Source organism: Anabrus simplex, chromosome 2 (assembly GCF_040414725.1).
Source record: "Anabrus simplex isolate iqAnaSimp1 chromosome 2, ASM4041472v1, whole genome shotgun sequence".
Taxonomy (NCBI): domain Eukaryota; kingdom Metazoa; phylum Arthropoda; class Insecta; order Orthoptera; family Tettigoniidae; genus Anabrus; species Anabrus simplex.
In genome coordinates this window covers 1153485690-1153503906 of record NC_090266.1, presented here as the reverse complement: position 1 = coordinate 1153503906, position 18217 = coordinate 1153485690, and the positions used below count along the sequence as shown (strand labels likewise).

At 43.1% G+C, this 18217-nt stretch overlaps 1 protein-coding gene across 1 annotated transcript in view; it reads right to left on the bottom strand.

Moving 5' to 3' along the window:
- The window catches only part of LOC136863366 (probable E3 ubiquitin-protein ligase MGRN1), a 159101-nt gene extending 149780 nt beyond the window's left edge, over positions 1–9321 (bottom strand). The window contains exon 1 of the mRNA XM_068226100.1: positions 9044–9321. Coding sequence (XP_068082201.1) covers positions 9044–9131 — 88 coding nt within the window. The 5' untranslated portion in view covers positions 9132–9321. The remainder of the gene's footprint in view (positions 1–9043) is intronic.
- Positions 9322–18217: the final 8896 nt, after the last annotated feature.

Below are 18217 nucleotides of genomic sequence, written 5' to 3'. Positions count from 1 at the left end.
TATCTATAAGGACATATGCTAAATAAATTTATAAAAAACGCCAGAGAGCCCCCTCTCGCCCCTACCAGAACATTCTGCCCCCCCCCCCCCACCACCCATTACTAATGATGACACCACTATTATCCCCATTGAGAGAAATGACTCCCCTCAGTCCACCCCAAGTCACTCAGACAGCTCGGGCTCTTCAGTTTGCTCAAACTCTGATGATGATGAAACCTACCAGTCCCCTAGTGGGAGGCAACAGAGGAGGAGGTTTCACTACCACACCTCCACCAAGCCCAGGCCGCTGGTCCTAAAAAATTCTTACGAAATCTTTAACATGATTCCCCTGAATAGCAGCGGCCCGACGGACGCCGCCTCAAACGGCAACGCCGCGTCACGCTATGCTCAAAATGGCCCCGCCCCGGCAGACGCTGCCCGCACCAGCACTGCCGCGGCCGCACTGCTCAAGTACTGCCACCGCTGGCGCCACCCAACTCGGCTCTGCCCCGGCGCACGTTGCCCCCAACAGCACCGCCGCAGCTCGTGCCGCATCTAATACCTCATCATCCAATCAGAACCAGCCTGGGAACCAAAACGCCACCACTAGGGCGACTAGGATCAGGATCCCTCCCATTTATATCAGAGAAGAAAAAGGTAAGAAAATCGACATTGGTCAACAAGGGCTGCCCTCAGAGATAACCAGATTATCTATAAAATGAAGGTACTCTTTGACGGAGTCTGTATTCAGACTCAAACTGTGGAAGAGTATGTGACCCTGAAGAGCCTAGTAGCTGCCTTCAATGGATAATATCATACTCGACCCTTATTGGAGAAGCGTTATCACAAAGCCGTGATACGCGGCCTCCATATTAGTGAAGACCCCCCAGTGCATCATGGACGAACTTACGACCATGGGCTTTGAGATAATAGCGGTGTCCCAGCTCACCTCCACCCGCACCCGTAATAAATTGCCTATGTTCCTCGTCTCATATTGTGGCAGCGCCACCGAGGACAAGAATATCTTCGATGTCAAGTCACTACTTGACACCATAGTCAAAACTGAACAATACAAAAGCCCAGATGGACCTACTCAATGCTACCGATGCCAACGCTTTGGCCATACCTCAGGTGGCTGCCACTGCGCATCTAAATGTGTCATGTGGCGGGGAACATGGCTCTCAGGACTGCCCCCGTAAAGGCGACGCCTCCCACAAACCCCGCTGTGCCAACTGCAATGAGCAGCACACAGCCAGCTACCGGGGTTGCCCTGTTTATCTTCGTCTCCTGGCCCAACAGCAGAACAGACTGCCCTCTACCAGGAAAAGCGCCGCAGGACCTGCCCCCATAACAAGACCCGCCAAGCTACGTGCAAATGTCACATTCGCCAATGCTGCGAACCCCTCAGGGCCAGCGGTACAACAACCGGCTGTTCCCTCCTCCCCCGCCCCGCCCGCTCTTTCGAGCGAAAATTTTCCAGATCTCCCCCAAACTTCATCCCCCCTCCCTCAGCGAGCCCCCTTCCCCCAATTCTACTTCACAAGCCTCCGACCTTATGGAGCTTTTTAAAATTCTCAAAGACCCCTCGTTCAGAGACATCATCAATCTTATCAAAACTACACTTAAGAAGCTCAAACAAGCCACCACCCCTGCCAATAAAATTGAAATCATTATGTCTGCTATTCTCTCTTTTTGCGATTAATGGCCCATACCAACAGACCAACACGACCTAAACAGTTGAGAGTTCTCTTCTGGAACGCAGAGGGGATCCAAAGGGACACCTACGAACTCTCGGAATACCTCACAGACGAGAGTATCGACATCGTCCTCGTCTGCGAAACCTGGCTTAAACCTGGATCGTAGGCTCATATCAATAACTTCATCAATTACAGAGACGACAGGCCCAACCGTCTTCGCGGCGGCACCAGTATTTATGTGAGGCACAACCTCACCCACCATAGAATCCCCACCCCCAATAACCTCACTAGTCTCGAAGCCACGACAATCCAGGTATGCACCCGGAAGGGACCTCTCAACTTATCGGCATGTTACATTTCACCAGACGCCACGTTTGACCCGCAAGACCTGGACCGTGTCATCGATTTGGGTGTTCCGTCTGTTCTGGCTGGGGACTTCAATGCTAAGAACCCCAGCTGGAACAGCCGCACAACAACCACCAGGGGCAAACAACTCGCCCGATACTGCGACCAGCATCATCTCACGACTCATGGCCTTGATCGACCCACCTTCTTCTCACATAATCCTAACATCCGGCCGGACACACTGGACATTGCCATCTCCCACAATGTACGCTAGTTCCTCGAACTTACGACCCTAGATCTCTTTGATTCTGACCACAAACCAGTTCTCATGACTATAGACTCTTCTCCTGAATATACTCCTATCCATATTCCTATTTATAATCGCAAAATTAACTGGACTGTCTTCCGCACCCACCTAACCAATCACTTAAATGGCAATCCCAGTGTGAAAGGTCCGGATGATATAGATAACTTAGCTCTCCAATTTTCCACCACCATTATTAATGCTGCCCAGGCCGCCTCTGAGGGTCCCAGCGTTGTCCAACGCAAGAAGGACACGCTCCCCTCAGCAATCTTGGCGCAGATCAAAATTAAGAACAGAATAAGAAGGCTGTGGCGTCTAACCAGGGACACTTATCTTAAGAGAAGATGGAACCAATCAAAAAGGGACCTTCAAATTTTGATCCAAAACCATAGACGGGATGCGTGGCGGTCCAGGCTTGCGGGCCTGAGCGTGGCAGACAACTCCCTCCACAGGTTAGCACGCAAATTTACAAATAATAGGACTGGCATACCCGCCCTCCATGGTAGGAATGGAATGGCTTATACCGACCAAGAAAAGGCCGACGCTCTGGCGGACACGTTCGAGAGTGCGTGTACCCCTAACGTCGAGCCAATTTCGTAGAGATCGTCGAAAACGATAACGAACTCCACGCAACTGACGAGACCAACCTCCCCCCAGACAAGTTCATATCGCCATCCGAACTGTTCGCCGCCATAAAACGACTTAAGAACAGGAAATCCCCTGGCCTTGATAATGTGTGAGCGTCTTTTCTCAAGAACCTTCCCAGAAAGGCGCTGACATGTTTAACCAAGCTCTTTAATGCAATCTTCCGTTTCGGTCATTTCCCAACTTGCTGGAAGACAGCGAAAGTAATCATGCTACCAAAACCCCAGAAAAACAAAACATTTCCGCAAAATTACCTATCTCCCTCCTCAGCATTATTTCTAAACTATTTGAAATCCTGTTCTTAACCAGACTAAATACTATTATTGACGACAAGAAACTTATGAACGAGGAACAGTTCGGCTTCCGGCGAGGCCATTCCACTGTCCACCAACCAACCCGCCTAACGGAGGAAATTACCAAAAACTTTAACCATCGTCGACACACTGGAGTCTGTTTTCTAGACATTTCCCGTGCGTTCGATAAAGTTTGGCACGATGGACTCATCTACAAATTAAGTACACTAGGTTTCCCCCCCTACGTTCTACGATTACTGATGAGCTACCTAGCTGACCGAAAATTTCAGGTCCAGGTCGGCGCTGCGCTGTCGAGCCCTTGCCCTATAGAGGCGGGAGTTCCGCAGGGCAGCGTGATCTCACCAGTGATTTTCAACCTATTTATGACCGACATGCCCAAACCAACGCATGGGAAATTGTACCTGTATGCTGACGACACAGCAATCTCCTCTGTCTCGTGGCAGACATCAAAAGTTAAAGATTATCTTCAAGACGCGCTCTCCACTCTAGAGCCCTGGCTCGAAAAGTGCAGAATCAAAATTAATGTAGACAAAAGCAGTGCTACACTATTTACCAAACGCCGTCCAGATCCTCCACAGCCCCTGATGTTTTTTGGCGAAGTCATCAGGTGGACTAACAAAACCAAATACCTAGGTGTCACCCTAGACAGAGGACTTACTTACGCAGACCACATTAAATCGATTGTAGCGCAAGCCAAAGTGCGCCTTTTCCAAATTATTCCTATGATAAAAGCCGATAATGGGCTTACATTAGAAAACCGGCTCTTGTTATATAAGTCGATGGTTAGGCCCATCTTAGAGTATGCCAGCCCTATTTGGGGGGGCGCAGCCAAGTCACACCTGGAAGCAGTGCAACGCGTACAAAACCGTGCCCTGCGCTCCTTATCAGGTGCCCAATGGTTTGAGAGGAATACTGATCTGCATGATCGGTACCAACTAACCACCATCCACAGTAGGATCCATCATGCAGCCACTAAATTCTACAATAAGCTCCATTTGAGCATCAACCCCCTCATTTCCAGCCTGTGGAATTACGACACGGAGGGACTGCGCTATCGTAGACCCAAGGACATCCTAAACAAACCAAACTAAGGTCTTCGCTACCGCAGTCCCACGGACAACCCAAATATTGTAATTTAACATCATCCTACCCCTTCTCAGGGTACAGGCCATATCCTGGCCAATTTGATCCCACAACAACAGTCCACAAACTACCACAACAATGCAGTCCTAGTCAAAATTCATTACGAAATAGCACTCAAGGCCTTAATAGGTCGATGGGCTAGAATCCCTCATCGGTCCCCCGGGACTAATGAGAATTTGTGGTCTCTCAATCCCCTAGTAAACATGTTTTCTTTTAAACATTACCAGTGACTTTTACCTGACACACAGGAAAGCCCCCATTGAACCTACCAATTCCTGTCAGCCCATCTGCCCCAAACTGTGAATCTCCTAATTTACCATTTTATATCCTCATCATCATGTCCACCACATATTACCACTCTCCTAGCATGGTCTCATCCTTGGCTCTCCTTTTCCAACCAGTAGCTAGGCTGAATGATTCAGATGGCGGGTTTGATCCCAGCTCAGTCCAGTGGTACTTGAAGGTGCTCAAATATGCCAGTCTTGTTTCCGCAGATTTACCACCACCTGAAGAAGCTCCAGCAGGACAAATATCTGGCACCTCGGTGCCTCTAAAAACCATGAATATAGTCCGTGAAATGGTGAAACTAATAACTTTATCATCCAACCAATTATCCCAAATTATGTCCTACAAGTAGTACGTAGCCCACCCTTTACTTCTTATAACGCCAGACTGAGTGCCTCAGACAGTTGAGGCGCTGGCCTTCTGACCCCTACTTGGCAGGTTCGATCCTGGCTCAGTCCAGTGGTACTCGAAGGTGCCCAAATACGTCAGCCTTGTCAGTAGATTTACTGGAACGTAAAAGGACTCCAGCAGGACAAAATTCCGGCACCTCAGCACCTCGAAAAACCATAAAAGTAGTTAGTGGGATGTAAGGCAAGTAACGTTATTATTATTTCTTACAACCTTTGATTTCCACTTTGGCTTTGTATCTGGCACACCACATTGATATTCAAGCTACAGTACTTACATTGCACTTCTGAAATTCTGTACACACCTCATAACAGCACTCCTCTTTAGCAAGTCCACCGGCATATCGATTCGCCACCAACTGTCTTCCCCAATCCCCATATCCCAGGATCTATTCTCAGGTTATCTATTATCCTTGATATTCCTACACTCTATGATTAACATATTTCAACCACTCATACAGGGTGTCTCAAGCGAGATAGGGAACCAATGGTGGGATATGCATATTTATTGTCTTATGGACATACACCGCTTAACAACGTAACTCATAGTAATTGTTCACAGTCACGAAAGCCAGTCTCAATGCATGTATTGCAACAGCGCAAGCAGTTCAGCTGCATTCTCACAAAGATTCCGGGTGTCTGTTATACACTGGAACAGGCAGCAGGTGATAAACACTGTACACCCCTGACCACCAGACAGACGTACTGTACACAACTTATCTCATAGCATGTGTGCCATGTGATGACTTCACGCACCGCACCGGTGCATTCACCTGTACCGCATGTACACCACTATCCTTTGTGTCAGATGTCCATTGCATCAGACAGCTTGTGATGTGTCCATGGTGAGATGTGTTACTGTGTACAGTGCATGACGCGTAGTCAAAGATGGAACGTTACTCGTCACGAGAGTTGGCAGATATGCATTTAATGTATGGTGCGGCAGGATGCAGTGCCGGTAAAGCAGCACGAATGTACAAAGAACGCTTTCCCAACAGGCATCATCCTGAAGAAGTTTATCTCCATGGACACCAACTTATGAGAGATGGGGTCGTTCATGACAGAGCGCCGGACAAGATTTCCGCCAAAGACATGTCCGAACCCCAGACTTTGAGGAGATGGTGTTGGATCGTGTGGCCGACCACCCAGCAATAAGTACCCATCAACTTTCCCGTGAAATGCACACTCCAAAGGAGACAGTGTGGGGAGTACTGGCGGAACAGGGTACACCCCTACCTTGAAGAACATGTGCAAGCACTGGGACCAATGGATTTTGAGCCCTGCGTTCACTTCTGTCAATGGATGATCCACCGCAGTGCTGTAATGCCGAACTCTGTACAGTTGTATTATTCATGGATGAGGCCTCATTCACCCGTGATGGTGTTTTCAACAGCGGCAACAGCCATGTCTGGAGTGAGGACAATCCCCACCCCACACACATAGGTGGCCACCAGCAACGATTCTCTGTCAACGTATGAGCGGGCATTGTCAAAGATCACCTAATAGGACCTTATTTGCTGCCTCCCCGTTTGATCCACATTAACTAGTGTTCCTGCGAGATGTGCTGCCACAATTCCTGGAGACTGTACCTCTTTGTTGTCTGCGAAAGGAGGTGGTTTCAACATGAAGGTGCACCAGCCCACTTCGATATTAATATCCGCAAGGACCCAAACAACACATACCCTCATCAATGGATTGCAAGGGGAGGTCCTGTTCTATGGACAGCACGACTGCCGGATCTCACACCTCTGGTGTTATGTCAAGTCATCGGTATATGAAACCCCCATAGAAACGGATGAAGACCTGCTTGCTAGGGTCCAAGCAGCCTGTCTCCTGGTACAACAGACACCAGCGATCTTTGAGAGATTGCGGCAGAACTTCATGCGCCGTTGCCATGCATGCACTGAGACCGTGGGTCATTACTTTCAACAATTACTACAAGCTACGCTGCCATTATGCGGTGTATGCTGTGTGCGTCCATAACACAATAAATATGCATTTCCGACCACTGTTTCCCTATTTCGATACAATCGGTTGTGGACTCACCATCACAGGTTTCAATTTGATCCAAAAGGTTTGAGACACCCTGTATGCATTCGATAGAATCGGTTGTGGACTCACCATCACAGGTTTCAATTTCATCTAAAAGGTTTGAGACACCCTGTATGCATTCAACTCTTGCAAGGCTAAGTGGCTCATACGGTTGAGGCGCTGGCCTTCTGACCCCAACGTGGCAGGTTCATTCCTGGCTCAATTCGGCAGTATTTGAAAGTGCTGAAATATGTCAGGCCCGTGTCAGTAGATTTACTGGCACGCAATAGAACTCCTGCAGGGCTAAACTCTGGCACTTCTGCATCTCCAAAAACCGTAAGAGTACTTAGTGGGACGTAAAGCCAAAAACAACATTATTGTTACATTCAACTCCAGTAGTTTGTTGCCAATATTTGATCATTACTCTCTGCCACACTGATACTACCTACAAACCTACCAAAACACCTTTCTACCCTGCTATAACTGATGGCACTCAAATATCAATCATCCTAACAACTAATCCTTTCAAATTAAGGCCCCGTGCCAGCCTGTAATTCTTAAAGACTCATCTCATGATCCACAACACAGACTTTTTACAACCAACCCTCAAAATACTTCCCCACTGTCCAACATCACTTCCCGAACCTAAAATTCAAATATGCCCAGAATGCTCTCGACTTGGCGATACAAACTGGGGTCCCAGTAAAAAACGCCTCCTCCTCTTAACATACAAATCTTTTATTTGTTCCACCACCAATTATAGACTCAATGCCTGGCAGTCCCAACCTACACAAAACTTGCCTCTTCCTGCAATGACAACTGGTTCTACATGTGCTCTGCCTACCTTCCCACTTCCATCTGTCAGACCTCTACAACATCTTCCCCCTCCTAAAGCAAGATACCTACCCTACACATCCATATTTTTTTTAATGTCGCTCGGACAAGGATAGGTATTATGGCAGCGATGGGATAGAAAAGGACTAGGAGTGGGAAGTTAGCTTTTTTTGCTAGTTGCTTTACGTCGCATCGACACAGATAGGTCTTATGGCGACGGGGAAGTTAGTGGCCGTGGCCTTTATTAAGGTACAGCCCCAGCATTTGACTGATGTGAAAATGGGAAAAAACGGAAAACCATATTCAGGGCTGCCAACAGTGGGGCTTGAACCCACTATCTCCCTAATGCAAGCTCACAGCTGCGCGCCCCTAACTGCATGGCCAACTCGCTCGATCATCCATTTTATTCCAGTCGTACATCCAACATGCACATGACCACCAAAACTCTACTGAAACTAATCTCCTCTAAACCACCTTGAAACCACTGATATACACCTATTCTCTCATTTGTACTATACCATTTCCAAGGCTACAGGCCAGCAAACTTAACAATATCCAAAAAAACCTTGTAGTTTTATACAAGTGTCAGCAATCCAAGTAAGCTAAAATGCTATAATTAGCTTTAACTTTTTGTGAACGAAATAATTGTTATGCACGATTCCTGATGAAATGGGAATATGATGCGCTCTTCTAAATTTAGAATAAGATCACTGTCAACTGTGCAAAGGTGTTCTATGTTACAATATATCATTTCTGCATGTAATAAATCAGATATTCCTGTATATGATTAAATGTAAATTCCATGTAAGAACATTCAGAGTTGAAACTGATGGGCAAGTTAATTTTCCTTACGGTACTCTTTAGTACAACTCAATTTAAAAAGATAACTGAAGAGACAGTTATACACTAAAATTACAATAAATTATTCAATTTACAACGAAGATAAAAATATCTTCCCGATTACCTATACAACTTTACAAAAGCTTTCGTAAAACGTTAAATGCATTTTGATGTCCTCTTAATCATGACACAGAATAAATAAATAAATAAATACTTAACCTGATCTCGGGGGATATTTGTAGGCATGATTCGAAACTATATCAACTTCTTCAACTCCTGCATGCTGTCTACTTGTTAATGCTCCCATATTTCAAAAATAGTCAGTTGATGCTAACAAAACAATGAAGTTTCAAACGTCAAAGCAGAAAAAAACATGAACAGCTTTCACAATAAACGATATCGGTGACCATTCATTTTCTAACAGTCCTCCCTGCTCACCGGCATGGCGAAAACGTTCCTCTTAATACTCCTTTGCTTCTGTTAAACAACACTTCCCATACCCGTAACACAAAAATTTGTTCCAACGAAACTAATAGCAATCACTCCACACCATCATTAAACGCAAATGACTTTATATTTATTCTTTGAGTTATGCCAAAACTGTGTTTATACAATGCTGCCAAGGCAGTAATATAAAAAGAATTCGGATTCAATAGCAGAGGAGATACGTTATATATAACAAATTATTACGAATGTTATTGACTGTAGATAATCTGAAAGTAACGTTAGAAAAATATTTATTAATTGTGCAGAATTCAATTATTATGTACACCAAAACATTCCAAATTAACAATAATTTGTAGCAACTCTAACACAATAGAATAAAAACCATTTCCTCCTCAACTTTTATGAATGAAAAATAAAAGAAGCAGCACATATCTTGGCCACGAATAAATACAGCGTAGCGCTCTGGGTGGTAGAAAGCTGAACTTTGTAACTCATGTTTGCACATGTCCTGAAATGTTTACTATGAATGATATGTTTATTGTAGGAAATAGCCCTACAAAATAACAACAGAGGGTGTGTACAAACCTGAGAAGTTAACGGTTATTCAATGCATAATAATATATCAAAGTTAATACAGATATGGTTAAAATTTGTAAACATTTTCGTAATACACAGGTAATTGATAGCAGCAGTTTCGAGAGACATTGTTGCACAAAGCATGGCCTTCACCTAAACAATTCAGGTAAACGAAAGATAGCAAATATTGTCCTAGATTTTATTAATCTTAACTCCCTTGAGTTATAATACTGACCAGGAAAACTAGTAGAAAGAGCTAGCGGTACTTCAAGCTGGCTCAGTCAACAAGAAAATGAAACTCAGAAAAGTAAGGAATTTCAAGTTACTCAATTGCAACAGTCAAGTTTTAGGGAGGAAGGGGGTCTGAGATTGCTCTTGGTAAACTGTCGGAGTGTAGTAAATAAACAACTAAAATTCGGTACATTGATGGAATCTTATGAGACTGATGTGATAGGAGTGGAATCGTGGTTGAGAGAAGGGGTAGTAATAGAGAAGTATTTCCAGAAGGGTACACAGTCTATCGTAGAGACCGAGGAGATAATAAGGGAGGGGGTGTGTTTATTCTGGTGAAGGAAACTTATTGTTCACATGAATGGTTTACAGATGAAAGGGATGAAATATTAGGGATAAAATTAGTTTGTGATAATATGAAGGAGGTGGGAATTATAGGAACATACAGGCCTGGAAGAGAGGAAAGAGACATGGAAATATTTGAGAAGATAATAGATTATGCTCATAAAAACAATAATAATGATGTGGTAATAATTGGGGGAGATCTAAACTTGCCTGAAGTTGAATGGAATGGAGCTGCAAGTGAAGCCCATGAACAAAAACTGGCAAATAAGTTAATTTGGGAGGGAGGATTTACACAGGTTGTACAAGAACCGACTCGTCTCAATAACTTACTAGATGTATTCTTGGTTAAAGCATGGGAAATTGTTGATAAAACTAAGGTAATTGAAGGAATAGGTGACCATAAGGCTGTAATAATGGATGTAGGACTGGTACCAAAAAGGCTTAATAAGAGGGTCACACAAGACAAGAAATTGTACAGAAAAACTAAAGCTGATGAATTTGGGACGCTCCTTAAATCACAATTCTATTGTTGGATAAGTGAAGGGAGTAATGTGAATACACTTTGGGCTAAATTTAAAGTAATCATTTGGGAAGGAGAGAAGAGATTTGTACCTGTTAAGAAGGGTAAAATGACCTCAGACCCTGTTTATTATACAAGGGAAATAAGAAAATTAAAAAGAAAATGTAGAATAGTAAACAGGAAAATCAAAGAGGGTAGGGAGAGTAGAGAAACTAGAAAACAGCTAATGAGGGAACTGAATAGAGTGAAAAAGGTAGCAAAAGAGAGTTATATGAATGGCATACTTCAAGAGGGTAATGACCACAAAGGGAAATGAAAAAAGCTGTATTCATATATCAGGAAACAAGAAGGAAAAGGAATCCAAATTCCTACAATGCTGGGAGAAAGAGGTGAACACTATTTAACAGATACTGAAAAAGCAAATCTATCTAGTAGGGAATTCAGAGATTCAGTAGATGATTGTCAGGAGTTGGAAACCGAAACAGAAGATAGAGAGGGAGAGGCACAGAGGGAAACAAGAAGCTTCTCATTCACAAATGAAGATATTTTCAGAGAAATCCAACTGCTTCAGCAAGGAAAAGCAGCAGGAAGTGATCTAATTACTGGGGAGGAGTTAAAGACAATGGGGTGGTACATAGTGCCTTATTTAAAATTTCTCTTTGACTATGTCATAAATAATAGTGTAATACCAAAGGAATGGAAGGAATCTATAATAATACCCATTTATAAACGAAAGGGTGATAAAAGGAAACCAGAGAACTACAGACCAATCAGCCTGATCAGTATAGTTTGTAAAATACTGGAGAGTTGAATATCAAAGTACATCAGAGGAATATGTGATGATAAAAATTGGTTCATGAGGAGCCAGTATGGATTTAGAAAGAAATTTTCTTGTGAGGCACAACTGGTGGGATTTCAGCAGGACATATCAGATCAATTGGATTCAAGAGACCAGTTAGATTGCATAGCCATAGATCTTTCCAAAGCCTTTGATAGAGTGGAACATGGAATATTATTAAAGAAATTGGAGGGAATAGGATTGGACGTAAGGGTTACACGTTGGATAAGAACATTTCTAAATTCAAGGGTTCAGAAAGTCAAAGTAGGAAATAATGTATCGCAGGGAATTGCACAGGGTAGTATAATCGGTCCGTTACTTTTCTTGATATACGTAAATGACTTAGGGAATAATATAACATCAAAAATAAGATTTATGCAGATTACATAATTGTTTATAGGGAAATAAACAACATTGAGGATTGTTCAGAATTACAAAGGGACCTTGAGAGTATCCAACAATGGGTTGAAGATAATAATATGAAGGTTAATGGAGGCAAATCAACTGTTACAACATTTACAAACAGGAGTTTTAAAACTGAATTTGAATATACTTTGGATGAGGTAGTTATCCCAAAAGATGGCAAGTGCAAATACTTAGGTGTGAGATTTGAAAGTAATTTGCACTGGAAGGGTCATGTGGATGTCATTGTTGGGAAAGCATACAGATTGTTACATATCATAATGAGGCTACTTAAAGGATGCAACAAAGAATTAAAAGAGAAAAGTTACTTAAGTATGATTCGTCCATTATTGGAATATGCAAACAGTGTTTGGGATCCTCACCAAGAATACCTAATAAAAGAAATAGATAGTGTACAGAGGAAAGCAGCCAGATTTGTAACAGGGGATTTCAGGAGAAGGAGTAATATATCAGAAATGTTAAAGGAAATTGGGTGGGGAACTTTAAGTAAGAGAAGGGAGAAAACTAGACTTATAGGATTATATAGAGCCTATACAGGAGAAGAAGCATGGGGAGATATCCGTGATAGGCTTCAGTTGGAAAATAATTATATCGGAAGGACTGACCACAAATATAAAATTAGAAGGAATTTTAGCAGAAGCGATTGGGATAAATTTTCATTCATTGGGAAGGGTGTGAAGGAGTGGAACAGTTTACCAGGGGTAGTGTTTGATCCTTTTCCAAAATCTGTACAGATATTCAAGAAGAGATTAAACAGGAACAGAGAAAATAAATGAAATGTTAGAGGGCATTCGACCAGTGCAGGTTAATGTAAATAAAAATGTGTGTGAATAAATTAACTCCATGCCCTGGTCTAAAGAGTTTGGACAGCCAAAGTAGGGGATTGCCTGTAGGGGTGAAGTACAGTGAGGACTTCGAGGGCCCTGGGACCGCTACGGTAGCTGTGAAGGCCCTTCAGGAACTCTGAAAAGTGGTGGCAAAAGGGGGTCTGAAGACGCAGCAGGTCGTTATTCTACTTAGGTTCTAGAATGGGTTAAAAGAAATAAGTAAATAAATGCAATGTAAATTTTAATCTTATACCAGTTGTATAGTATCATTGGAAGTAATTCCACATACTGTATATCAGTTGACTATATTTGTAAGTAATACAGGAGATATTATAAGTAGAATTTTGTAAACAATATATAAATTTATTAAGGATGAGCTGTGTGTTTAATAGAAAAAATTGTTAGCGTTAATTGTATAATATTGTATTATAGGAAAATTTTCTTCTTGTTAATTTAATATTTAGTGCACACCATTTGCCACCGAGGTAGACACTTCATTTGCAAATAACGAGATCTTGATTTGATATCACTTTACTCAACTAGCCCTAAAGTTTGTAGCTCTTGAACAAACACGTTCATTAGAATTGTATTGCGAATAACTTGTACTACAAATAACTTCATCACACTTCCTTGCACTTCATTTTGACATCGTAAGTCACTCATCCACTTGAAAAAGGTGACTGATTTTCTGTACAGACTGTAGGGATCTAGACTCTTGCCGTACAGAAGAAGCCCGAGGACAGGGGCTGAAGACGGGAAGTTTCATGTTCCATTCGGGCACACACTGTAAGAAGTGGCACAGCAAACGTAAAAAAAGGATAACTTGCAGTCGTTCCTTGAGAAAATCCCAAAAATATTAGAATAGAATAGAATATAATATAATAGAATAGAATAGAATAGAATAGAATAGAATAGAATAGAGACATAACTTTCATCATCTAACTTATTTACCACCACTATTTCAAATAAACGCCCATGTCTTGCCATATCAATATTAACATGCCCTATCTTTATCACTTAAACCTTCCAATTTACACTATCTTAACACTTCCCCGATCTTAATTACACTTCACAAACCTTCCAAATTTACAATGTATCTGCACGTTTTACAATGAGATATAATCGAACCTTCCAATTTTTTGTCCTTATCATAGCAATCCTTAACTCACACTTCACACATATTTATAACCATACTTATCTTACATAACCGCCCTTAACAAACCTACTTCCTACAAATCCTTTCACCTAAATTTTACTTATCACTCTTACACACTCCTGTAATTCATTCTCATTTTACGCCCTTAGCTCTTTAAACTTTCTTTCACATCCACTTTCAAGTCTATACATTCATGACTACCCCATAAAAACCTCACCTCCGCCATTTAACTTCTTTCAAACCCAAATAAGATTATGAACTTTTCTCTTTTAACTTTGTTTCAAAAACTCTCCTTACGGCACATACACCCCCCCCCATTCTCCCATTCTTTGATAATCCACCCTACGATTTTTTGTTCATCTTCTTTTTCTAATAATTCCCGTTTATTGGCACTCAAACGTTTATTTCCTACCTTCTCCGTATCTTTACAATGACCTATTAAGTGTAGACCATTGCCTGATGCCACACATAATACGCATAGTGACATTTCTTTACCCTTTGTCCATCCCTCATTCTTGTATAACCCCATCAACTACCATTGTAATCCCCCTCTGTTCAACCTATCTACATTCCTAATATTTAACACTGTCACTCCCATTACTTTATTAAAAACACTCAGCGATCCTTTATTCCTGCACCCTTCTCTCAGTTTCTGTCTTTGAATATCTCTAATCCTCCTTAAAGGCACTCTCTGTCCCCTAACTTCCTTCTTCTTCCAAACCTCTTCCTACATGTACACCATTCCGACCCTCTCCAAGTATAGTTTAATTTTTTCTAGCCAGCAACCCCTATGGAGTAACAACACCGTGTTTATAACAAGCTAGTCTCCTTTTATTAACAATCCCCCAGACTCAGACTCTACATAAACACATACATAGACGTTACAACAACCGCTAGATAGCGTGCGGTATCGCCTTGAGTCCGTCACATCTCCTCCCCACCCATGTCGATTTCCAGAGGAACGACCAGCTGCACCGGTCGACTGATTCTGGAGCCGTCTGGCTGGCGTAGGATGATTCTACGGATCTTTCCATCTCTCCCTGGGAGAAGCTCCTCTATTCTTGCTCGTTTCCATACGAGGCGTGGCCTAGAGTCCACCTGGAGGAGGGCAACGTCTCCGACTCTTGGCGAACCCTGTTGATTGTGTGGTATTTTCACCTCGTGGTAGCTTCGCAGCTGGAGAAGATACTCTGCTTTCCAACGTTTCCAAAAATCTTGAAGAACTCGCTGCCTCGTTTTAAATTCCGGTGTCAAATTTTCCCTATGGTGAGTTCTACTCCAAACGGGATGGCTGTTAACCTTTTTCCGACTAGAAAGTGAGATGGAGTCAGAACATCGCTAGTGTTTGTGTCCTCGGTGATCGGTCTGCTGTTAAGGGCGGCTTCTATGCTGACAAGTGTTGTGTACAAGCCTTCCTCGTCCTTCTGTGAGCGTCCTAGAACCTTCCTCAGGCATCGTTTGGTAGAACCGACCATCCTCTCCCAGAATCCTCCCCACCAAGCCACCCGTGGCGCGATGAACTTCAATTGGATTCCTTGGTGAGCACAGTAGTGATGCATACTGGGGTCTACCAAGACGTCTTCAAGGGCCATGAGTTCCTTATTCGCTGCAGAGAAAGTGCGTGCGTTGTCCGAGTATACGGTGTGGGGTATACCCCTTCGGCTAATGAATCTTTGCAAAGCCATCAGAAATTTTTCTGTTGACATATCGGTTGATAGTTGATATCTGTCCCGATTCAGTGTGGCAGTTTCCCCTATAGTGGCCGACAGGAGGAATGGACTAGATGTCAGTCCAAAGTGCAAGAGTTTAAAGCGATAGGATATCAGCTCGTTTGATGTGTCACAGGCTCCGTCCTACCTCCGCTCAACACGATACCATAGAAATATCGTATGATCTCTATCATCCTCATTGAGTGTTAATTGTAGGAATGCTTGTTGGCCATCGCATACAATTGCCTTGGAGTGTTTTCTAAATCTTAACAATGTACCTAGAATTTCCGGTAACAGGTTAGGGCCCATTTCCAGTGCGTCGTTCAGTGATGGAGAGTCTGTTTCGTGGGAGGATGCATCGAAGACGACTCTGTATTTTGTGCTACTCGCGTTGGATTTCTTCACAATGTGGTGGAGTATGTAAAACACATCCCCAGAACAGTTGTTGTGAGGAACAGCCTCTACTTGATCTTTCCGTATAAAATCTAACATGTGTTTATGGTAAATGGACTTCAGCCCATCATTGCTTTGTAGTCTATTTTCTAATGATAAGAATCGCCTTTCTGCTGTGGTGAAGTTGGAGGAAAAGAGAACGCCCTCTCTCCTAGGCAGTGAGACAACTCTCCTTCCATCTTCCTTACGGTAGGTGTTATCGAAATCTTGGAGAATGGCGTGATCCTTGGGTGACAGTGCTCGCTCTTGATGTTCCTTAATGCCGATGGTTTCCAACTCCCAAAACTGACGTACGCTGTCATCGGAGATTTTATCTACAGCAAATGAAATATGATGGACCATTATCTGGTGGACTGTAACGCCGGATCTGTTTCCGCTAACGACGTATCCAAATATAGTAGGCAGTAGAACAAGAGAATGGGATACTCTCATTGGTTGTTTCATAGTCACAATCTTCCAGCTGTGATCTGCGCCCATGAGAGCTTCTATCGGAAGTTCTCTTTCGTCTTGCGGATTCGCTAGTTTGAATTTGTTGAGTGAAGCCAGGACCGTTATGTCATGCGGTGGTGTTGGTTGTGATGTATAGGTGTTGAGACTTTCGAAAGCACCAACTGAAATACGAGCATTAGTCGAAAATCCCATCATTTCAAATGAGACGTTCCTTCTTGAAGTTAAAGTCCTAGAAGTTGATCCAAAGGTGGTTAACTCCAATGTCTGGCTATGATTAACATTGAGTTCCAGTGAATTTATCAGAGAATGATGAATAAAGCTAGACTGACTACCAGTGTCCAGGACACAACGGGTAAGTTTCAGTTTACCTGTCGGTCCTTTGATCAACGTGCGTATAGTCTGAAGGTATGTGAAGTTAGAAGCGGTGACTTCTATTTTGCCAACGGAAGAAGGCAGGGTGTCTGCTTTATTGCAGATAGATTCGTAATGGAGGCCCTTACACTGGTTGCAGGATGCCTTTCCTCGTTTGAAACACCTATCCTTATTGAGACCTTTCCTGAAGCACAGGAAACAATGTTTTGACGTCTTAAGTTTATCAGTTCTAACCTTGGGGTCTTGTATTTGTTGACAGTCTAGACCCCAGTGCCCTTCATTTTCACAATACACAAAAAACGGTGCCGTTTCTCGCTTGCTTCTTCTCGCAGCATTGTTTGCTTTTGTGTTCACCTGAAAAGCGGCGGCTGTATGTAGGTGAGGTGCTGCAGGAAAAAAGATCTCCCCTATTTTTTGTGCGTTGATAGCTCCTTCGACCTCTTCATTAAGGAATTCCATTAGTCTCGAGAGATTCCCTTCTTGCATGTTGTGTCTTTTGGCGTGAATGTGCCAACGGCGACAGATGTCTTCCGGAAAGGCAGACAGTAGCTTAGGTGCGAGTATCCTTCCGTGTAAGTCCACGTCCTCTCCTAATGCTTGCAAGGCTTGGACTCGCCTGTGACATTCGATGTACGTATTGTTTAGTATTTCCTGGCTTTCTGAAGCTGCAACCTCAAGATTTTCTAAGAAATCTAGATGTGATTGGATAATTCTATTTTTATCCCCAGAGCGTGATATCAGAATCTGCTTAGTTTGTTCGTATGTGTCGCTTGTATCGGCTATCCCGTCGACTAGCCGCTTTGGTTCCCTTTCCAAGTATCCGTGCAGAAAGACGTGTTTATTTATGGCAGAAACTGATGGGTTTCTTTCTACGGATGCCTCAATTTGTTCCCAAAACCGGGACCATTCCTCAATATTTTTCCGTGAACCTGACTTGGTAACCTGACTTCTGGGACAACGTTGTGAACCGTTGGATTTGTAGAAGATTGGCTGGCGACATTTGTACTATTTCCAACTTGACTCTGCTCCAGAAGATGTCTCTCCCT